This window comes from Taeniopygia guttata, chromosome 1A, assembly GCF_048771995.1.
Source record: "Taeniopygia guttata chromosome 1A, bTaeGut7.mat, whole genome shotgun sequence".
Classification (NCBI taxonomy): Eukaryota; Metazoa; Chordata; class Aves; order Passeriformes; family Estrildidae; genus Taeniopygia; species Taeniopygia guttata.
The window spans coordinates 67,667,635-67,692,379 of record NC_133025.1 but is presented as its reverse complement, the minus strand read 5'-3'; the positions used below and the strand labels follow the sequence as shown (position 1 = coordinate 67,692,379).

General features: G+C 38.9%; 1 protein-coding gene across 9 annotated transcripts in view; it reads right to left on the bottom strand.

Moving 5' to 3' along the window:
• Positions 1 to 24,745, bottom strand: part of EPS8 (EGFR pathway substrate 8, signaling adaptor) — a 123,694-nt gene that overhangs the window by 26,527 nt on the left and 72,422 nt on the right. For all 9 annotated transcript variants that reach the window (XM_012569356.5, XM_002196896.6, XM_072923811.1 and 6 more), the window contains 12 exons: positions 23,154 to 23,244; positions 22,037 to 22,110; positions 13,231 to 13,298; positions 11,138 to 11,299; positions 10,790 to 10,939; positions 8,433 to 8,515; positions 6,253 to 6,389; positions 4,693 to 4,766; positions 3,522 to 3,648; positions 3,077 to 3,165; positions 1,237 to 1,311; positions 497 to 645 (listed from right to left, as the gene is read on the bottom strand). In XM_012569356.5, the coding sequence (XP_012424810.1) occupies positions 497 to 645; positions 1,237 to 1,311; positions 3,077 to 3,165; positions 3,522 to 3,648; positions 4,693 to 4,766; positions 6,253 to 6,389; positions 8,433 to 8,515; positions 10,790 to 10,939; positions 11,138 to 11,299; positions 13,231 to 13,298; positions 22,037 to 22,110; positions 23,154 to 23,215 (1,250 nt within the window). In that variant the 5' untranslated portion in view covers positions 23,216 to 23,244. The remainder of the gene's footprint in view (positions 1 to 496; positions 646 to 1,236; positions 1,312 to 3,076; positions 3,166 to 3,521; positions 3,649 to 4,692; positions 4,767 to 6,252; positions 6,390 to 8,432; positions 8,516 to 10,789; positions 10,940 to 11,137; positions 11,300 to 13,230; positions 13,299 to 22,036; positions 22,111 to 23,153; positions 23,245 to 24,745) is intronic.

Below are 24,745 nucleotides of genomic sequence, written 5' to 3'. Positions count from 1 at the left end.
TTTCAATGAAGTAAGGACATTGCAAATTTTTAACTTTAAACAATTCTTGGAAATTGAAAACAGACATTTGCAACTATTATTTAAAATTTTGTCACTCTTTATTTGAAATTGTTTTGTAATTAAGTCTAGATAGATGGGCTGGAAAAAATAATGGTGAAAAACAACTGGAAGCATGCAAGGGACAGTTCAGAAAAAGATACTTCAGAAGATAGTATCAAGAGGTTCTGGATATCACTGACAAAACAAAAACAAAAACAAAAACAAAACAAAACAAACAAACAAAAAAAACCTCTATGAATTTTGTCTCTCTTTGAGATCTCAAATCCCAGGGAAGCTAAAGAGTTTCTTTCCAAAACCTTCAAAGAACAATTCTCAAGGGTCCAAATCCTAACAAAGGAATATTGAATTTATCGGGGGCTGGATAACCTGGTTAAGACCACGTCCATCAATTCGATTTTAGAGAACGTTCTCTAAAGCCTGAAGAATTTTTTCTCACCTGGCTTTGGTCCATGAATCACCCAGGGACATCCACAGCTGTCCCTCCTCGCTGGTGACCGTGTATCGCAGGAAGTCTATGGTGTCTTTTGTCAGCAGGGGGCTGAGCACTGTGCTGGCAAGCTCTGGACCTCCCGTTGTCTGTACCACCTAAATCCAAGGATTAAAATAATGCCAGGAACACACACATTGTCAGTAAGGAAGTGACTGTGAGTTTATCTTACCTACAGTGCTGCTAGTTAACAGTCATTACTCATAAAAACACGCCCCAGAAGTAAAAACCCCTCTGAGAATCTAACAGGATGTCTTGATGTCACACAAATTAACTAAACTATTTATTGGTGGAGAACTGTTGTCCTGGTCACCAGCCATTTTTGTCCAAACCCACTCTGGGCAATGTTATTTTTGCTTTATTAATCAAAGCCACACATACTTCCATTAAATATGGTTCCAACTCTCCTCCTGCATTATGTAGGAAACCTCAATTTTTTTATTACTAGTTACAAGTTATACTGGCAACATGTAACATGGGGCTAAAGATGATTTAAATAAAAACATTTAATAGAAGGGAAAATATGTAGAAAAGGATATCAATTAATTTCTAAAGAAAACCTCATCCTGAGATACAAACATTTCTCTTTACTTATTATCCAGGACACAACATTTCAATTTTGTTATCATTGAAAAGCATATAAATAAAAGAGTTCTGAGGTAATCACTTAGAAAACTGTACAACCTTACCATATGTAGTGGGGTAAAGAGAAAATGAACCAGATCAGCTGCACTAGGATTTTGGATATGGAACTTCAACTTGGCCTGAAGGAATCAAACAAATAGTACATTTTAGGAAACATTTGACTGTTAAGATAATAAATACTTAACTTAAGAATGGCCATTCCTGCTCAGGTCCACCAAAGCCCAGTGCCTGGCCTGCAACACCCACTAAGTGCAAGTGCTCATCCATCCCATTGCTCTTGAATCCATGCATATTTTAGCACTTATTGTGCAGAACAAGAAGTTCCACAACCAAATGGCATGCTTTGTGAAGAAGCATCTCCTTTGGAAATCTGACACCTCTTACTTTCATTAGTATTCTGCAAACTCTCCAAATAAAACTAAATTGTCCTCCTCAACTCACTTTTTCTAGCAATGCTCATAACATTTACAGACTTAATACAGTATTCTTGAATCTGGTCTTTTCCAAGCTGAAATAATTCCTTCAAGCATTCTTGTCCACCCTGGACCTTCTTCAATTTTGCTACACTACCAAAAACATCAGGCCAGGTAACACAATGGCATATTGATGTTCTTGGATAGTGTTCTGTTGTCTTTTTTTCCCTGATGGATTTTACCATTTGCTTGGTTGACCACACTGAACATGAATGCCTATCTCCCAGGAATCTCTATTACATCAACATTTTGTTCTAATTTGTTTTATGTATGAGATTTTTCCTTGCCGGTCCATGACTATCACATCTATCAACAGTGAGCTTCAACAATTACTTTGCTAGAATAAGATATTTCTATGAAAAACCTCTGAGATCATCAAATCATCAAATATGACAAAACACCACCATTAAAAAAAAAAATAATTCTAAAACCCCCAAACCATTAAAATTCACTGATAGAGCTTCTTGGAGAATTTCTTTTATCTACTGATCACCTATTGGCTTTGTGGGCTCCAGGAATAAGAAGCTCAATTGTGCTTTAAAGAGTTGTAGTAGTTTCTATTGCATCTTGCCATCTGTTCCTCAAACTGCTTTTGGCTACCCTTGGATGTGTTTTTACATCCAACTGTCCCGCCAAATGAAGAAAGGAGGAGGATGTGTTTTTGCTTCTAATAACTTCCTATACGTTGTTCCTCAGTCATAACAACCCAGTCCCAGTCTATCTAAAACTCTTCGACAGATGGTAGGCATTTCTAGAAGCTTCCAGCATGAGGTTTTAAAATAATTTCCATTCTAGTTGAAGATTTTGTTCTTCTAGCTACTCCTTTTTCATTTTAAACCAGATTCTTTATTTTATACAGTTCTCCTTGCCTGACCTAAAGCACAAATTTCAGGCTTTTGTTGTTCCTGAAAAAATACTGAAGTAAAGCATTGTTTAAGCGTTGTCACAGCACAGCTCCTCAAAAGCAGCACCAGAACCAAGTCCCAGATGCTGCTGAGCATCAAAACAAGAGCTGTGACTTCTCCTGCACAGAGGACAAAGATTCAAAGATGCACAGATTGTTCTTGAGTAAAAAACTAATTTAAATGCAGAATGTAGCAAAAAGAATGGAAAAAACCCTGGACATTACATCTTTCACTGAGAAGGACGAGCATGTTCCACGATACTCATCCTCCCTCAAAATAGACCTTCTAGGAATTCTTTCATGAATCAAAATCAAATTTCCCAAGGTAAAGGCTTTAAAGAACCAGGAAAGGAAGAAACACAATGATGCTGAACACCAAATATGCTCATCTGGCCATTGTGTAGAGAACCTGAGTAGCAGCATCCCAAGGCTTAGTGGCCAAGCTAGCCCAGAGGTGCCCAGCCCTGTTCTGGCCTCATCTCAGACCCACTAGCTGTTATCACTTACCAGGAGATTGAAGCCATGCTTGAATTTTTGGAAGCAGTCAACAAACTCATCTGGAGGTGGTGGCTTTGCACGGAGAGTGAGAACACCCTCTGGTGAACAAAATGAGATTTTTATACACTCATTTATATGTATATAGTTTCCTTAAGTATTCCAGATATAGTAAACAACAAAATAGATAATAAATTTACCACGTTACAGACTTTTGTAAATATAGAACCAAGGCAGGAGCATATTCTGTGGTCACATCTCTAATTAATCATTCCCCATTGACTTAAAGCAAATGATTTTCATAGGTTTCCCTCTAAGCATATACTGCATAGGAACTTTTGTGCTCAAATTGAGAGGAAATTGCTACACTGATTAAGAAAAACCACACAAAAAGACATTTCCTAGCTCCTTCAATGGTCCTGAGAGAAACAGAACTATGTGCACTACAAACTCTTACCTCCAGGTCCTTTCTTTTTACTTTTTTTAGTTTTCTTCCTCTTTGAAAGTTCAGCAAATGCTTCAGCAGCTTTTTGCAGTTTGGTAACAAAATACTCTATGTCATCCAAAATATGGTTCAGAATTTGCTGGGAGAGAAAAGAAAAGTAACTGGTTCTCTACAGAATCTATAGCAGAAATACTCCAGAAATTGAAATGTCCAGACTCCCAGACACTGATAGCTTCCTTGGTACAAATTCCATGCTGGAATATTCCATATTTAGATTCCTTGCAGTTTTAAATTTACATACCTGTAAAATGTTTTAAATTTCATTTTTTAAAAAATGTAGGCCCATTGGAAGTTTTTAAATTATGTGTAACAAGACAGTTCAGCTCAGACTGCGATTACACAATTTACATCCACATGACATTTGTGCTGAGAGCGCACGAAAAAAAAATTGTAATTATTTGAATGGACAGCATTTTTATAAAGAGTATAACTTCACAATCTCCTTCAGTGCTGAGTTTTGAGCTATTTGATGAAGCTCTCTACAAATTCAGCTGTTTGTGGAGAAGTGCTCTTTGAAGAATTGATTTCAAAGCATAACTGGAGAAGAATGAATGAACCCCAGGGGAAAACACAAAGACACAAATCCAGCAGGGCCCAACATGCTTTTCTCAATACCCTCTGATGTTGCTGAGGGCAAAAGCAGAGTGGAGAAATAGAAAGTTACAAATGACCGATGGGGCAATATTTGATCTAGCATATACCATAGAACATGCCCAGTATTGTTGCTTACATGCAGGAATGCTTTAAGTTGTAAATAAAAAGGGTCCACCTGTCTTCAGAAATGACCATGTTTATTTTCCAGGTATTACACATATCCAAGTCCAGCCAAACTGATGGAATTTTTTATCCTTACATAGTTTGCTGAAGTCAGTCTACTTAAAAAATTATAATTTATATTTCCCCCTCTTCACAGCAGAAAACTTGTCATCAACATTCAGTGTGTTTTTCTTCCTTTTTAAAAAATAATAGTAAGGAAAGAAACTGCCACCTGTTCATTTTAGATCTACCATAACAAGCAGAGTCTGCTTGGAAAGCTTTTCTCCAGAACTGAATATCCCAAGTGGAGAAAAGTCTTCCCACAAAGGAGAGTTGCAAAATTTCACAGACATGAAGCATCACTTACAACATCTCTGTCAATCCTGGCTGCTATCATCTCTGCTGTTTCTTCCTGCTCATGGTATTGTCTGTGCTTTTCATCTGCAAACAGGGAAGAAGTGAATAAGACATGCATAACTGTGGGATTAGTATATTAGTATATAAGAATTTTTATATAGTTTATAATTTGAAGTACACTACTATAAGAGAAAGATGGACAAAATTCTGACATTCCCTTTGTAAGGACTCCACACAAGATGAAAATCTTGTACCTTAATGCCTGATCCTGTCCAGGCTTACAATAAAAGCTTCTGTACCTGCTTTCAGCCTACTTAACTACATAAATGAAGCACACTGCAGAAGTATGGTACTTTAAATTAAAAAAAAAAATTCGACACAAAGTGGAAGATTATAAATACTACACAATTAGGAATCATCCCATTTTGCAAAATATGCTGAAAGCTACTCCAGTAGAAGCAAGCAAGAAAGAGTGCAGTGGCTTTGAAGACAATTCTTATGTAAAAAGTTATTAGCAAAAAGGGATGCCAGGTCTGGAAGCACAGAAAGAAGAAATAATGATGTGATAGAACTGATTTTTCCAAATAACAAAGCTCAGAGTCAGTGACTCTTTTTGAAAATAACAAGGCTGAATTTTTTGAGGAATTATAAATGTTGCATTTTTAACCCACACCAAGTACTGTGCTGCATTTGTGTGCAGGTGGGATTTCAGTAAACACATTTTAGAAAAGATCCACCTGAGTGGAATAAAAGAAACTGCAGGAACTCACATCCACAACTGGTCTGACAACACACCAAACTAATGAAACTTTTCTGGTGTGAGGGCTCAAGAAGAGCAAGACAGCGTTTACTCAAATACTATAGATACATAGATTGAATAATTCTTAACATTTCAGATTTCCCTACATATTTGTAGTTGTTTTCTTTGCATAGTTGTGTACTCTGTTAAGTGATATGGATATCATTTAATAAAACAAAAATTATAAGGAATCCAAGGTGTTTTTAATGGTACAGTCTTATTATCTATTATTAAAAGAACCCAAGCAAACTAAAAGAGGCTTCATCTTAAGCTTTTCAGTCTGTTTTATAGAAAGAACTTTATTCTTTCTGAAAAACTTTCATTTTTAAAGAAATCTCATCAAAATATTTTTACCTTTTATCCATTATTATACTTTTAATTGTCCAAAATATCTGGCCCTACTACTGGGGAGAGCATCATTAGATTACTGTGTTACTGTTACCCCCTTCACAAAAAAGCCCAGATCAAAATCTGGAGCCCACACCCAGCCCAAGTAAAAGCAGCTCTGAACAGGAATCCAGAAAATGGGTAAATGCAAGGAAATGACAAATCAGATTATGACAGAGACATCTTTGCCCCCAGATCAGGCAGCAGTGGCTTGGGGCATTTCAGACTCAACTGGGAATATCTGCTAGCAGCGAGGGCAGAGGGATGACCTTGTGCAACCACTTCTGCATCCAGCTGCTGCCACTGTGAACGTGGCCTTTCCAAATTATTTCTGCTGCTCCCAAGCACCATAAAAAATCCACTCCTGGCCCCAGGAATACTCACAGTCGCCCTGCTCCGAGGCCCATGCCGACCACGCTGCCACGCGGCTCCGCACGTCCACCTGGGTGATGGTCCCCGGGGGCACGGGGGCAGGAGCCCGGGGGGGTGGGGGGATGGCACTGTCAGCTTTGGAGATCATTCTAGAAGGACAGGAGAAAGCCCACGAGTGACACTGGAAGGAAAAGCCTTCTGCTCTCCAGTGCTTGGTCAGAGGAAACGAGGAGGTTTCACAAGGACTGCGGAGCGCGCTACGGGCTGGCCAGGCAAGCAACACTCCAGACCATGATGTGAAAATATGTTTAACACAGCAGGAAACACGCTCCTTCAGGGAGCTAGCAAATCTTTGTCACCTGGGAAATCCCCCAGCAGTGCCAAAGAACATGAGGAGACCTGCCATTTACACAGATAAATTCAGTGCCTTGGGTTTATTAGGTGGCATTTTTACCAGCACATGCAGTTGTAAGGGTGCACTTGTCTTTTGTATGAGAGAAAATTGGAAGGTTTGAAGCTACCTTTCAGGCATCACAAATCAAGTATCTAGTCCCCTAAAGTCTGGCCAGTTGTCAACCACCTTTTGCTTAAAACCCTACCAACAAAACCAAGTTCACTGGCTGATTTGTTTTCCAACGGGGGGATGTCTGTTCATCCTCTCTCAATACAAACATATCAATGTTCCCACCTGCAATTTTCCAGTTTTTAGTGTAGTTTTAAGTGATGTAACAAAAAAGGTCTTTGATTTTATCCTGCAGAGTGTTGATACCAACAGACAGAAAAAAACACCCAATCACAGTAGCTCCTGTCATATATATCCCCCATTCCTTCCCCAGAGCTCCATTTAAAAACCAGATCTTCCCCTTAAATTCACCTTTTATAAACCCATCTTATTTACAGCATTCAACAACATGACCACAAAACATCAAATGTTGTTTGGCCTTTGAACAGTGAATAACAACAACAACAACAAAATTTCCTTTGCCTTTCCTTCCTCCATTCCCCTTTCACTCATCAACAACCTTGCAGCACCTCAACAATGCCCCAGAGCCCCAGTGAGGCAGGAGGGTCCCTCCCTGTGACCCAAAGCCAGCAGGCACACGAGCCAACAAGGAGGAGGCAGCACTCAGCTGCCACCCACGTTTGACCTCTGGGCCTCACAGCCCTTGGAGATTGATATCTCACATTATTTGTCCCAACAGATGTATTGACCTACATTATTATCCCAATTAAATCTCATTAGTTTCCCAGCATGTCCAATGTGTTTCAGTCCCTCTGGATTGCCTCTCAGTGCTTATGCCTGGTTTGCAACAGTCCCACAAATAGTAAGGTCTAATAATTTAATTTTAAACCTGCAAATAGAGTTGGACACAGTTCAGATTCTCTTTTGTTTTTCTAGGAGTTCCCCTTGCTCTAGGAAATCTTTGTAAGTTGCACATCAGAATTTAACAGGTATCCAGAACTATTATGCATTCATTTAAATTTTGTTCAGCAGAGAGTTCTCTATCTGAGCACAATTATTACTGAGAGATACTATCAGCATCAGTTACACACTGAATTTCTAACAAGTTACTACCACCACCATTCAGTATCTGATATATTTGTGCCCTTGCTTTTATGCCTCTGTTTGCTACCTCTCATTTCTGTATTAATCTTCTCTGAACCCAGCAGATACTTTCTCTCACATTTTCCAACTGGCAAAGAAGATTTTGCTACCAGGGAAACAAGAAGTCTTCAGCATCATTAAGCAGGCAGGCAGGAAGATTATTCAATCTTCAGTTGCTGTTTTATTTAACATCCTCAGATCCCAAAACCATTTAGCATAACATTATTTACTTGGAGTTATGGAGAATTTCTAGTTTTGATTTCAATTCTGAACAACTTGACCTATATGCAGAGCTGAGACATGCAATGCCATTGTCTGGCAAGTGGAATTGATCTGAGCTGTTCCCATCACTAAGGTGGAACTGGGGAAGCTAAGACTGACACTATAAAATGACAGAACCTGAGAAAATTATTAAAGCAAGATATGGCTTTAATACACATGGCTTTGGAAGTATATTATTAGCTAGAAGAAAAAAAGCTCAAGCCCCCTACAAAACCCCAAAAGACAGCAGGCAGACCTGGAGAGCTTCTGAGTGCTGTCACACTATCTGATGATCCCATACACTGCCAAGAAGTTGGATTTTTACCTCAGTGTCTCAAGCCTCTTCTTTTGTTTCCCACTTTTGCTGTCACTGATTGCACTTTCAATATCTTCATGAATAAGGGTAGCCTAAGGAGACAGGAGCAGGAAACATCAGGAATCAGCTACTGTGCCCAGATCTTTGAAATAAATATCTCACCTTTAGACAGAGAATACCTGATCAAATCCCATTTATTTAAAAGCACTTGGAAATATTATTTTATGCATAAACCAAAAAAAAGAACAGAATAAAATCTGGGAGTTGGTATTTTTGTCACTACTCCAGCCCCAAGCATTATCATCACACAAATAAGTAATCTAGACACCAAATTTGTCTGAACAGCTGTAATTATCTAAAGTCAAGCACTATTGCATAAGCTACTTTTTCCCTCTGCACACGTAATTTTTGATTGTCTCAAGTATTTTGTTTGTCTCAGACTATAAAAAGAAAATCTACTAAATACAGAAACAGTAAAACTACTATAGATGGCAGCAGCATAAACATTAAGAAAGTAACTTGTCACGATTCAATTTCCTTTCAGAAATAATGACAACCTCCAATTTCTCTTTGATGTGACAGAAGTTGAATTTTTCAGAAGATTCCCTAATCTGTACATTCCTGCCACTCCACAACTGCAGTCTGCCTCCACCAGTGGCCCCACAAGTGAAATTTCAATGCACCTCTAAAGCATTATTTTAATAGATCTTGCATTAAATAGGTCATGGCTTCTCCCAGGATTTAGAACGCTCTGTTACATGTCTTCAGCTGACAAATTAATTTCCTACAAAGGCTGTCAAAGCCAAATCTGCCAGTGTCTGGCTCACTCTGCAAGGACCATGTCTTTCCTAGTACCCTCATCATGCAGAAGTGTGTACCTTTCTGGGAGGAATTTGTGACTTCTGCCAGGACCAGAAGACATTGTTGAATTTAGGATTCAAGGGGATTACAGGACTTTTCAGGCTATAATGGGTTGCATTACAGAATAGTGAGGATACTTTAGGATTACAGAATTAATAAAAAAAAAACTTTAGGGGACCAGAGGAACTTAAACCCAGAAGTCCATTAATCCAGCACGTGGTATTTAATATTTAATTTTTTTTTTGTTGTTTATAAAATGTCAGAATGCCCCAAATAGTATTGATTTTAACTATTTTTTATTGCAGAAGCTCCTGGATTTGCTTGTAAATTCAAACAAAAGCAGGGAAAAGCCAACAGAGAAAGACCTAAAGTTTCAAAACCAGAAAAGTTTAATGGGTAAGAAAAAAAACCCGGGGTATGGCCACAGAATCAAGCAATACTTCAGAACCAAGGGAGATACTGGACTTCCAAGTCATCTTGTGCACTTTACATTTTTAAATCTACACAGAGGAACAACTTCAAAAATAAGGAGACACCAACTCTACACATTGAGAAACTGAGTCCAACCATACTTCAGATGGGATCCCTGCATTATTTAACAGAATATCCCCCCAACTTCTGACAGGATCCCACTCTCCTTTAAAACAGCAAATTCTGTGCAACAAATAACACAATAACTAATTGTCCTCATTCCATTCTCACCATGCTAATTCCAAAACTGTTGCACAGTGTGATTATCAGTCTATTGTTTCAAGACAGTAATACAAACTACTACAAAGGAATTAAGAAACCCCCATGAAATTATCAACTGGAATTAAAGAAAATAACTAACAGAATTAAAATTTATCGCCTCAGAAGTAAAGAAGTATGACAGAATACATTAAAAAAATGATTTACACTTGAAGGCAATATTTTCATCAGAGACAAGCAATCTCTTTCCTTGTTTTGCCCCTCCTGCAAGGAATGTTTTCCCTTTCAAGATCTCTCCAGCAGAGCAGAGATGCAGAGAGGTGAGAATGTAGAGAATGTTTAATTGCTCAGTGACAAAAAGAGCAGAAAGAGTAGGTAAGACTCAGGGCTCAGATGAGCTCTTTGAAGATTATAAAATAAATTTCAGATAACCCAAATTATTTTACACCACTTTTTTCAGAATCATGAAGGTAAACCATAGACATTTTCCAGAGCTTTATACATTTGGAAACCCAAATTAGCAGCTATAGAGTCCAAGAACCAATATTTACAGTAAAGATATATTTGAACATGCACTAAGGATTCAGCTTAAATATTAGATTGCTCCTTTGCAATAGATGCTACACTACATTTGCTAACATACTATAAGTAGTGCTGATATCATAAGTGGATTAAACTTACAGCATATTTAAAAGAATAAAAGTAAAGAATTATTTTCTATGAATCAACTCATTTGTCTTTATCCACTGTACTGGCCAGTTCATACAATCTCCCCTATTCAAATAAGTCAAAGGAGAACTCCACTATTATCTTACCTTAATTTCATCACACTGGAAAAGATGCAAATCAGGCTTGTTTTGGGTTGGTTCTTTACATATTAATGCAAGAATTGAATTGTAGTTGCATGCATTCATCACAGCTTGGCAATGCTGAATTGTGCTCAAAGGAAAATTCTCCAGTTCATTCTGTCAGAAGTGGAAAAAAAGAAGAAAACACAAAATTCCACCTTACTATACAGTGTCCTGATCTCAGAAAAGCTGCATGAGCTAAAAAGGGAAAGTGATAATAAGCTAATTAAAATCCTCAGTCTCACATACATCGTTTTTCTGCTCGCTCCCTTTTTCTCTCTCTCTGAAAATGAGACTGTCACTCACAGATCCTACCTTTGATTCCAAGTCCACCAAACTGACAGCTTTGTCATCCACTTGAAGAATCATGTCTTGAGTCCACACTTTGCCTTTGGCATCCAACAATTTCAGCTTCCTTATTCCATCATCCACTGTAATCATCGCCTCTTTTCGGTCCAGAACAAAGGTGGTCAAGTGCTGGTGAGCGAGATGTACATTTAAAAGAAATTATGATTGCAATTTTCCCTATTGTTCAGGAGTGCCAGTATTTAAATTGTCAGGAAGTAGCAATGCAAATTATTCATGAGTAAAAGTGCCTTGGTATATGAGAGAGACCACCTCTAGGAGATGAGGAAGGATATTTAGTTCACAATGTCATTTTAAGTCAACTTATTTTTGTGGCTTGTTTTTTGACACCCACTGTCATTTCCTCACTGCTGTAAGCAGTGAGACTTGAAGGCACATTATGACATCCTCCAGGTATCAAAGCTAGAATTAAACCACGAGTTCTTGAGGAGTGAAAACCTGTCTCTCTCTCTTGGTAAGCTGAATTTAGGAGGTGCCAGCAGAAGCTTCCCAGAAGCTCCCTGCCAATGCACCTGACCTGGAGTGTCCTTATCTCTGCCAGAGCTGCCAGCAGCCTGCTGGTGGCAGCCAGGATGGGCTTGCATCTGACTGGGATACCTTATGGACGGGCTGGTCACTTTTATGTGCAGCACAGAAAAAAACAGTGACAACTTTTCCTCACCATCAGTTGGAATATTCCCCAGATTCAATTAATGGCCTGGAAACTAAATAGTACCTCACAAATATCACCTCAGCTAGCTTCCCTGTCATTATGGCTGTGGCAATGTCTCCTTCAGCATGCCAATTGTGCAAGAAAATCCACAAAATTATTCAGTTTTGTTCAAGCATTAATCCACCTTCACATTCTAATTGAAGATCTGGTAACACTCATTCAAGCTGAACCACATTTAATGTATGCCTGCATATCTGTCTTCTAAATAACTTAAAAAAATAAAAATAACGAAAAAGGATTAATTCTGCTTTCTTCCATTACAGGATAAAAACACATGGTAATTACCAAGAAGAAGGTAGGTGTAAGCTGCATAAAATCAAAGTATTTAAAAGAAGTAAAGTGAAACAAACTCTGCACTGGCTGCTTACCCGGGAATGCTTAAGATTCTAAATGCAAGTAACTAATTGTTATGCCAGTACAGGACCAAAGCTGTTATGAAGAAAGCACACAAAGTAGACAGGCAATTAGAACCAACACATGTATTCATTTACAAGCTGATTGTAAGACTGAAGCACTTGAAATCAGGAGACCTCTGCATATGATCTCACAAATCACAGATGATTTAAAACCCAGCTAAAAGGAGCTGAGACACTGTGGTGTTTGCAGGACTCGGCTTAACCCATGACAGTGGTCTGATGGCAGCAGGAGAAAGTTTAAGCCAAAGTAAGGCTACAAAAGGAGGAACTGCATTCAAAAGTGCTTAACAGGCTACATACAGGCACTCAGGCTTACCCTGCTGAATATTTTAAATATGAGAGCAGCATGCAGTAATTCTGCAAAGCAGCTTAAGACAGCAAATCACACACCCTGCTCTTCACACTGGGGAAGACTCTGTGCAGGCAGAATGTGTTTAACCACCACGTACTCGACCCACTGGGGCTTTGAGGGGTTAATGCTCAGCACTTTATGAATATTCTAATACCTCTGCTGATTAGATCTGATCAGAGTATTAGTTTTAAATATCACCCAGTGTGCCTTGCCAGCAGCACAGCGTTGTTCAGCTCTGCCTCATCTTTGCAAGGAGCCAGGTTCAGAGGCAGGGCAGCACAAGGTGTGGAATTGATGCCCTGTTGAGAAGTCCTGTCTGTTTGCCAAGCCACACACGACTTTGCTTACATCCTTCCACATCCAGATTTCAGCTCATTATGGCAAAGCTACAGAATTTGAGACATTTCAGTGTAATCTGCTCTGAAGTGACCCCAGGCTGGCGGGATATTTTGGAAGATGCATGTGCCTTCAAGCTTATATATCCTCAAAAAAGAAAAACCATGTAGGCAAAAATAGCCACATGTAACTGAGAGCTGTAATTGGTGTATCCCTCTCATCTCACCTCCACGTGGTACTGTGATGTTTCAGATATGCTGCTGACACTGTCTCGTGCATAATTCTTTCTTTGTTCTGCAGATGGGAGGAAAAGAAAGAATAATTATTAATGTAACAGTGCCTTATCCTGGTGTCTTGACAGCTTCTCAGAGACACTTTGGACAAGTTGTATACATGAGAAGAGAAGATAAGCTGTGCTTAATTTCTATATTTCAGCAGAAAAGACCTCCACCCCCACATGGTCCAGCACAAGGACCATTTTTACGTCAGCAATGTTAACAGAGAGCTGGTGGGTGCCCAAAAAAGCCACTTATCTCATCCAGTGGGTCAGGACACTGGAGGGGAGCAGTGCCCTGATTGGAAACACTGCCTTGGGAAAGCTGATTATTAAAATCTTTGGCTTGCCACTGTAGCAGCAGTATGATAACTAGCACTGGGCTCACTGTATCTGCATGAGCATCCTTGAAAGCAAAAGTATTTTCTGATATATACAAATAATTTTCATGCTAAATCTGCAAGACGACAAAGGCACACAAAAAATAGACCTGACTTTATTTCTTCGAAAAGTATTCAATTCATTGACTTGCTAATGTAGAAATAGGCATGGAAATATACATAAACACACCAAAATTTCTCAAAACAGGAATATTTTTCAGCTAACAAAACACAATGCTGCAAAAACAGAAACATTATGTGCTTTATACTCTGTTCAATAGATTCACGTTAAAGCAGGAGAGGAAGGGGAAAAAGCAAGATGAAGACACAACACACACCCACACCACAAAATAATGAATTTAGATGAATACTGAAGAACTCTTTTCAACTCTAGTGAAAAAAAAAATTGAATGCTACAATTGGAAGTTTTGGGGTTTTTTCACTACAACCCTTAAGCACCTGATCTGGAGCACCAGGAGCTTTGTTGTGAAAAAGTCAGTAGGTGACATGGCCAAGAGAGGCCTAGGGGAACTTTGGAAGTAGGTAATTTTTTTTGTTTTCTGTATTTCATTAAAAATCTCAATTTCTGATCATCAAGTAAAATAGGTGGTTTAATTTTTTTTCATGTGATACAAATACGAAACATACATACAGAAAACATCAATTTCATCACACTTGGAGTCATTGGAAATAAAATAAAAGTGATTTTGTTGACAGGAAGGTTAAGTTACTTTTTGCAAAATAAAAAAACATTCTAAATACTATGAAACATATGATGTGTGACATACAGAAATCTGCTGTGAGGTGTCCATAAAAGCCCCCCTACAAAGATCTCTTCTGTGACCAGGGCTCCTTCATACAGGAATTCCAGGTGCAAAGACAGCAGTGCCCTTATTTTCAGACGTCACTTGTGGAAGCATTTGTCACATTTTATAAACACACCATTATCTCTCCCCTTCTCAGTGATTTTCACAACAAGTTTCTGAGATACAGCACTGGCTTGAAGCCCCCCTCCCATGGTGACAAATGCCACTCGGGCAGCAGAGCCATCCTAATCCTTTACAGCACCTGCTCAGTTTGCTTTAGCAAGAGAAGTCTGCAGAGCAAACAGTCAAATTCAAGGACACCACAAATTATCAGAATTTTTAGCCAGGTGTGTGAATATTTCAAAATAGATATCTTTCTTTCATTATGCATTATTCTGAAATTCCGGGGCAGAGGATCGACCTTGATCATTCCATCTGTATCTGCTATTTCTGCTTTTGCAGCATATTACTGAAATTATTTTTTTCAGTTGATTGTCTTTTTGACCACAGCACACACACATGCACACCCCAACAACACAGTCAGTAAAGCAGTGCTGTCTGATTTGCTACCTTTCTTTTTTTGTTTGGATGATGATCTGAAGAAGTAAAGTCCATCTGTTCCTAATAAAACAAGGGGATTAAAAAGCAGTATCTAGTTTAATCCCATAGAATTATTTGCATCTCTAAGGGGATCAATTAGCAGTCTTCTGCTGTGGACTGTAAGTGATACTTAAATACTGTCCATTAAGAAAGAATATATGCTTTAAACAAAACAAAACAAACAAAAAAAAAATTACTTCTTTCAATAACAATGCACCAAATACTCTGTTTTGAGTGTTGTCTTCCTTTAGGTGAACAAAAAGGTAATTTTTGTGCTATTGAATTAAACAAGCATAAGAAAGTTTACATCCACTGTAAAATTTGTAAATGCTGCAAACAGTGACAGTTGGAGCTGCTTTAAATAAACAAAGAAAGTCTGATATATGTATAGAGGCTCCAAAGGAATTAAAAAGCAGAGAGTAAATTTGCAGGAGGCTCCTTATTCTGCTTCTGTGTTTAGGCAGGAATTTCAAAACCATTTGCAGCATGGATTAACAGCTCCTCTTCCACAGAGCAGCACAACACTCCCAGCCAGACAGGATGGAAAGGTGCTCAACACTGTCATGGTGAGATTAAATGTAAATTTTATTAAAGTTCTTGTCACTATTATGTTGTAATTAACAACAACTTCAATAAGATTTACATTTAACAAAAGTCAGTCAGTGTTTGTGTTAATAAACAAAAGAGTGACACAACAAATGAGAGTCCACACTGACAGCAATTCCTATTTACAAATTGATTTCTTTAAGGCAGGTAGAATGAGAATTAGAACCTGCTGGAGACCCGAGTTGCCATTTAGAGCAGAGCAGAACATTTCAGTTGGGACTGAAACAACTATAGAGGATCTGGAGGTGGATACTACAGCTGCACCCTGAAATTCACTCATCAAAATACATCTTCTAACACAACTCCTGTAGCAGGCAAAATTCTTCCATTGTTAGAAGGGTTTGTCTTCAGCCTTTGTTTTTCAAACCTTTTACAATCCAATGGTTCATAAATGTGTCTCCTTTCCCTTACAGCTCCCTGAGACATGTTTTTGTGACTGCCTGGGAGGAGTCACACTGAAGGAAAAATCGTCCCCCCCTGATAATATGAGCATAACACAAAGAAAGAGGAAGAAAAAAGAAAAAGGAAAATAAATAAAAGACTGGCAGCTAAAATGCATTCCCTGTCCCATGGCTTTTGCCAGCACCTCAAAATGAATCTTCAAGCTCTGCTTTCTCAGAGTGCTTGGCTCCTGACCCAGACTCCATCTACAGCCCTCCAGAAGATCTCACCTTGCCATCAGAAAGGACACAAACTCTTTTGCACCCCCTCCTGCTAAAGTGCTCTGCTGCCTTGAACTCCTGGAAAAGCTGATGAAAGCCTGCAAATCTGTTCTCTGTCCAGATGATACAAGGGACTGCTGCTCCTTCCTACAGCACCTCTGTGTTTCCACTTCCAAGTCAGAGAGATCCCAGATTTTTTAATCTGTATAAAACTTCTCCTACAGAGGTGGCCATTGCCATTCTTCAGGAAATGCAGCTTCCATCTCTCAACCCTTTCACACATCAAAGTGAGAGGTTATTGCCTATCAATATTAATCTGGCTGCTTTTGCAGAATCCTTAACTTGTCACACAAACTTCAAATGCAAGTAACACGCGCTCTGCTATTGAAAATGAATACCAGAATTTGCTGATGTGCTGAATGCAGTAGTGGGTCTGGTTAGGATGGAGATGATTTTGGATCTGCTAAAGTGGGGATATTTTAGCTGTGGCAGAGGGGTGTTAAAGTTTTCTCTATTTCTTATTCTGCTGCCCCAGTGTGTGGGCTGGGGGTGCACAAGAGGCTGAGAGGGGACCTAGCTGACCCTAAGGATATTCCATACTGTTTAATATCCTTGCTCAGCAATAAAACTGGCAGGTAGTCTTTCCAAAGACTCCTTGCCCAGATAGTCTGGCCATTGCTCTGCTCATGGAAGGCTGTGAGTAAATCCCTTTGTGCTATTCAGTCCTTTTTTCTCCCCGTTCTTTCCTTCACCTATTAAGCCATCCTTATCTTGACCCCTCCAGTTTTTTCTAGGTTTTTCTCTTTCAGTTCTCCCCCTGTTCTGCTCCAGAGAGGAGACAGGGGGAATGAGCAAGCAAATGAGGAGGTCCTCAGTTGCTGGCTGGGATCAACCCCTGATACTGAAAACAAAATAATATTTTGTATGCTCTGTTTCACGCTCTTAATCCTCCCAGTCAGTCTCGGCCTCTCACAGGTCCCTTCATGCATGGAGACACTATTGAAGCTGAAGTGAAATACCCCAACAAAGACTTCCAGATATGATGAATAAAATTATCAAAAGATTAATAAAACTATTGAAATTATTGAGTTTTTTCCTGTATACTCATTGCAGCTCTTACATCCACCACTTAAAGTACAGTGCAACCTTAATAACAGGTTAGTTTAAACTCTGCTAATATGCTGCACACTATTTAGATAAAGGTTTTTTCCTTTGGTAAAATTAAAGAAAAAATGAGAGGATAATGGCAGAAGACACTTAAATTCTTAACCACAATCTATAGCAAATACAACCCAGAAAATTTTGATTAAAATAAAATTTCTCACAACACAAAGGTAATAAAGTGAAAAGTAGCACAGCATTTCTCTTATGAGAGAAATGAATGTAATATCTAGTAGCTACTAAAGCTTCCAGAGGAACAGGAACAGTGATCCACAGAAATTAGTTCTCTTCCTGATGTGTGATGTGGACAGATGTTACTGCAATTCATGTTTTGTGAAATTGTTGAAATCACCAATCATCAGGAGCAGACCATGCTTCTGTTTTCAAACAGAGGTTGAAAGCCACTGATTTTATTTTCATTTTTGAAAGCATCCAAAACACCAGAAAACAAAAAGCAACCTTTTAACCAAAGACTTTCAGCCAAGCCAAAAACTCTGTCAATAAATACATGACACAGATCAACAGGACTGTAGATTGCTCTGAAATTTGATGGCAATCCACGTGGACATGGATTGAGAATCTAAGAATCCTGGAGTGACAACATGAAATATTTCTACACATCAACAAGCAGAAAAGCCCAACACTTAATTTACTACCATATATCCGCATTGGACTGATTGTTGATACCCTTTAAGAATAAATTGCAGCACAACCAGAAAAAAAAAATCAGCTTGAAGCAGAGCAAAGTGCAGGAAACGTAACCTAAACATCCAGGGGGAAAGGTCAGAACTTGAGTTCAAAACAAATTTCCTCTCCAGAGGAGCAAACATTATCACTTTCAGAGATTTATGCCAGGAGCTTCTCTCTGATGGCTGTGTGGAACTAGCTGTCAAAGGAAGCGTGTTGTTTAGAAGTCAATTGTCAAATTAATTTGAGAACCAAAATACTATATGGCTGTTACGTGGATGGCTTCTTTCAGTGGACTCATTTACTTCCCTGTGAGCTGCTTGAGGTTTCCTTGGGTTTGTTACACTGCAGTTCTTGCTGTGAATGAGGCATGTGAGCAAAAATACACAGGCAATTTCACTTCCAGCTCCAAATCACAGCCACAAGAGTGTAAACTCGGTGCACAAAACACTCAGTCTTTCCTAATGTGCCGTGAGAAGACAAATTTAGCAGCATCTTTCAGTTCTGTGCTGTACAATAATCTGAGAATTTGGAGGGAGCTCCTGGTCCATCCCTCCTGAGGAATGAGGCTGCTCCACGCTGAGTTGCTGCTCCTCTCCCCATGGGCAGAGCTGCTCAAGGCAGATGGAGGAGCCCATGCCAGAACAAGAGATGACTGCAGGAGCCAAAAGCCATTTCAGATGGAGAGAGCGGGAAGCGAACGATGAAATAAACCCCAGAAAAATGTGCAGAGATCACCTTCCCTCGAGGTTCAGAGAGAGATTTGTCATGCAAATAGAAAACAGCTCATTTCAGGAAGGAAATGAGTGAAAACAAAAGGGTTATTTGACACAGGAAAAAAGGAAGTTTTCACTATCAGACAGGCACATTAGAGATAGTAATGGCTCCGGTCTGGCTTTAAGCTGAACTCTTGGTAACACCAATAATATTCCAGCCTTCTTTCCCACAGCACCATGGCCAACCTTCTGTGGGGTGGATGAAGGGCTGAATATTTATGAATCACATCAGCAATGGCATCAAAGACATAAACTTCATGCCAGGACATAAACACGCCTACATATATGCCAGGACATAAACATATACACATATAACAACAAGCAATAATAAGTAGTAATAATGACAATAATTATAATGATAATAATAATAATAATTGGCATTAGCATTATTACTATTATCAGTAGTATTATTCTTGTTAATTTTATTATTATTTAGTCTTTACAGTGCTTGGAAGAATCTGAGTTCAATATCAAGTAGCCACATAGAAGCCCAGGCATCATTTCACTTGTTGATAGTCAGGGATAGGTGGCTCAGTCCAATTAACCCTCAAGCTTTCCAAGAAAAGGAACATTTTAATGGGAAATATTTGCTGCTGATGACATGTTGTCCCATTTTAATAAAATAATTAAAAAAACCCACAGTCCATTTTACTTTTACAGTAAAACTATATTTTTTTCTCCAGTATAAGTGAATCTATGAAACACATGAGTTTTCTTTATTAACCTTAGTATACATACATATAAAATATATGTACACAGCAATGCATAAAAAGAAAGAGAAGACAACTTCCTCCTTCTTTATAAGAATACAGACTCAACCACCTCAAATGAAATAACGTAGTTATTAATTACAAATAAAATACTTTCTAATGAGCATTTTCAACACTGTTTAATGATTTCAATATCACTCAGCTGCTTTTCAGCCAATCTGGGAGAGTATGCACAAAAAATTTAACATCACAAAGGAAGAAGAGGGACATGGGATGCAGCAGAATAGTAACTTTGTTGCTAAAAATTAGAAAAATAGCCCCAAATTTAAGAAAGATTTTTGGTGTTTTCCTTTTTTTCCTCCCGCTCATATATGTGGTGATAGCAACACCCTACTTCTTTATGTATAAAAAGCAGAGCAGAAGTAGTAAAATGTGCAAACTCTAAAAGTTGTGCCAATATATATCCACTTGGAGTTCCAAAATAACCGATTCTTCTATTTCATTCAGCTCCTGGCAACTGCAACTATCATTTTGTGATATATCTACAGCAGCAGAAGTGAACCAAGGACAACATTTCTCTTTACACACACAGCAGTTTCATGGCAAATGTTTTCCATTAGTACCTGAATTCAGTTGGAAATAAAAGAATACCACTATACACTTCAAATTTACTCACTTGTCCCCATCTTCTCCTGACACATGACCATCCCAGAATTTTTGATATGAAAAAGCTCAGAGGGATATTTTAAAAGCCCACAAAGATTAAAGGACACGGTTAAGACACTGATACTGCCCCACTGTCCAAACCATATACTCCTGAAAAATTATGATGGTGACATAAAATGAAAAAGGAATCACAACACTCTCATAAAGAAATAATCTGCTGAGAGTTTTTTTGCAATGTCTCCTGCTGGTTTCTGTTGCCACCTACTATTTCTGTCAACACTTGCAAGCAGTTTGTTGAGTGAACCCATATAGGACGCAGAAATCACTCTTTAAAATGATCAGCTCAGAACTGTCCCCAGTTTATGTTCCTACCTTCAGCTCTATGGCAAAAACTGACTTTTGTAGCATAGCACTAAAACAAAGTAAATTTGAACTTAGAATGCTTTACATGCAGTACCATGTTTAGGTTAAGTATTAGGAAAAATGTTTTCTCCAACAGGGTTATCAAGCACTGGAACAGCTGCCAGGGAAATGGCTGGGTCACAATCCCTGGAGGTGTTGGGAAGATTTGTTTGTGAGGCATTTAGGGACATGGTTCAGTGGTGGGCTTAGCAGCACTGGGTTAACACTCGGACATGATGATCTTTAAGGTCTTTTGCAACCTGAAATGACTCTAAGATTCTACAGCAGGCTGCCACCACTGCCCTAAGCTCTGAGCTCCCTCCCAGCCACCCAAAAGAGGAGGGAGAGAAGATTCCTGCTTGGCACTGTTATTAGCCACTGCTCTCTGAGCTGCCTGGCTGGTGAACCTCCAGAAGAGTGGCAGATGCACAGAGGGAGAGCTGGCTGAAGTCTCAGGGTCCAGCACAGGACCAGGCTCTCAGGAGAAGCCTTATCCTTCCAGTCTGATCAGTCACACTGACTTTCAAAAGAGCATTTAGCGCCGGGCACAGATTTACAAAGCAGAACTTCTCACAGCCTCGCTGCTGCTATTTCCATTACCAGCACAGCTATCAGTGGGATGTATTCACAGTGGAGGAGGAGAACCTGAAAATGGTGCAATTTGGCTGGCAAGCAACACGACTACATTTCTCCTGCACAGTGATTTGGTGTTAGGCTGCAGAGTAGTGTGTACAGCCAAGACAAACACCAGCATTTGTAGTTGGTGAGCGCAGCAATGTTCAGGCATTTGTAACATCACATCTGACAGTCACAGAGCCTGCTGAAAACATCACGCCAAGCAGGACTCCAAATCTGTCCCACCAGCTCTGATTTCCATTAAATCCTTGTGTCAAAGAAGAAGAACATTGTAAATGCCTTTTCTGCTACTAGGGGATGAAGTTGGAGAGGCAGAGGGAGGTACAGGAGAAATAAAACTCCAGTTTTAAGGATTTAAGCACAGCTAAACCCTTGAATGCCTTCTCCCTGGTGCATAACTTAGCTATAGGATCACTCTGAGTTTTGTGATGAATACTGCCTGAAAAACAAGCGGGTGGGATCTCTCTGCTTAGTAAACTGAGCATTTTCTAGTTAGCTTTAGTAGGAATAAAACCATTTTGTTTTTTAGTTCGGTTGACAGACACACCCATGTGTATATACATACACTTCCAGATTAATGTGTGTAAAATATTTCCACCATCACATCACAATCACTATTTAAACAGCAATTTAGCACAGAAGTTTAGAGCGTTTTTGCCACCTTACCATAGAGAGCTTTTGCACTTGTTCTTGAATTCTGCTCCCTCTCTGCCTGAGCAAACGTTGGGGAGCCATAGCCACTGGAAGAAAAAATTCTGATTATCTTCTGGATTTGGTAGGCACTGAAAAAAACCCCTCCCCTTACTACATATAGGTACAGCATTAGTAACAGAGGGAACAATACTGGATATTTGTTCCACACCATGAATTTAAGGGAGAATGTTTCTCGTGGGCTGCAGACCTTTCTGAGCTCTCTTTTGTTGCAATAATGCAACATCATGCACAACTGGAGTGTGGTATAAAAATAAATAGCACCATAACTCCACTAACAAACTTCACTGCACAATTAAAATGATAATAATAACAATAATAATAATAACAATTCCAAAGAATTGGGTAGGATTATGGGTTTTTTTCCCTCCATACACAAGTGTTGATTGCTTTTAACAATTTTAACAGCTTTTAATGAAAGTCTGAAAATTACTGTCATTATCTTACACAAATCAAAAGGTAATATGACTACAAGTGCTTCAAGAATGAGTGATATGTGAGTTCACCTTACAGGGACAACAATGTGAGATGCAAAAGACACCACAGATGTCCTGCTCCATACAGGAATACCTGTTCTTTGGCAACAGCTGGGCAAATTCTCATTAGACTCCAGTGCCATGTCCCTGATAGAGGGATCACCTTCTTATCTTAGGCAAGGTAACACTTCCAGGTAGCAGTTGCTCAGTTCTCCTTACTGGGAAACAGTCTGTTCTCACAGATGGGAGAGGCAGCCTCATCTTTTATGCATAAAAATGCATTCACTCAGAGCTCACCTTCAACATCTCAGGCACACAAAGGCCTCTCTGAGTAACATAATAAGGATGCTATGGCTACAGCAATTTATTTTGCTGTTCCAGAGGAGTCCATGCAGTAACACAATTTTCCTTCACATGAATGCAACGATATCTGTCCCTTTGGTTCCATGGTTTGCAAACCCCTCACATTTCTACAGAAAACTCCTTTATAATTCCAGTGGGACCGACTAATTACAGCTCTATCTGACATTAAAGCCTACAGAAGGAAGTACAACACCATTTTGTCCATAAAAGGCAAGTCAAAGGCAAAACCTTACTTCATTTGAGGGAAGTAACTTCCATATCCACCAGGAGGGGTGTTTGATATGTGTCCATTCATTCTCACTGTCACTCACTGGGAGAAACGACCTGGGAAAAGAAACAACAGCACGTGAACTGAAGTCTCCTAAAAGATGAAAGTTGAACACAGCTGTAATACAAACCTAATGAGGAAATTATGGTTGAAATGGGAACGAAATTGCATCAACAAGCTCAGTTGTTGTTAACTGCATCCAATGATGCCTCAAAGACCAGCTATGGAACTTCTCCCAGTAGCAATTTGATAGTTACAGCTTCAAACAATTTATAATTTTATGAACAAAGCTATTATTTTGGATACAATGGTCTTTAGGAATAGCTGTACAGATAAAAGGCTCACTAAACAAAGAACAAGATCTACTGCAAAAGTGAACAAGATGTTCCAAATGGCAACTTTATTACTCAAGCATGCTTGATTTCAGCCCTCAATTCATTTCTTTCAAATGCAACTTTTGAAATGACCTTTTGATGCATATTTTATGAAACATATCAGCTTAATTGTTAGAAAGATGCATTGTCAAATTAAAACACAATTGTTAGCAAAAAAGGAAACTTGGTTAGCTATTTTGGTACTTAAGAAAACTTTTTTTTTTTTGTGTTAAGCAGTGCTTAACATCCTGAAAGTTTGGCATGCCAGATGAAACCTTTCCTATAAAAGCAGTGCTGAATAGGCCATGATAAAACCGTTTAAAAATTCTCCCTTTAATAACATGTCCACTGAAGTTAAAACTAGCTCTGGAAAGTGACTTTCACAACCCTTTCATATTCAAATTTACCATGGGCAAATACTCTTTCATTTACCTATATACATGAATAAAATAAATTTGAATATTTCTCTGCATTTCAGTCACACTGCAGAACAGTCAAAAGTGTATCAGATCAAATTTCTACCTACAAAAGCTCCATTTCCAAAGCAAGCACAGCCTGCTCTGTTTGCACTAGAGCTGCCTTGCAGCCAGTTTATCTTCTGAGGCCCCAGTTCAGCTCAGCTGTCCCACATTAATTGTTCTCTTCTTATTTTTCAGAGAAGCAGCAGCTCTTTGACCCACTGAGTGCCCACATGTATTCTGCTACTTCCTTCTTCCATGCAAAAAGACAACCAAAATCTGTGCTGAGCTCTAAATCCATCAGTCAGTTCAAGAGACATACAAGCTGCTGCTCTTTGCCGCTGAGGGCACAGTTTTTATACCTTTCTGAGGAACAAACACCTGGCACCTCCTGCCTCAGATGCAGTTAGCAAAACTAACTAGAAGAGTGTATTTGTTGGTGCATTAGACATGCCAAGTGAAATGATGTATTTGTATTTGAGGTGTATTTGTATTTAAGGTGTATTTGACATGCTAAGTGAAATCATGTGGAAGGGCGGTGTTGCTTTTAGCAGGTACATACTTGCTAATTTGGCTTTATATATATGTATCTTTATTATTATTATTATTTTAAATTTATTTAATGTTCTTTTAAACCTTGAGTCTTTGCAGAACCTCTTTAGTGACACAAGCACATTTTGTCCCATAAATGTATCACATATCCAAGCCTGTTTGGCTGCTCTAAG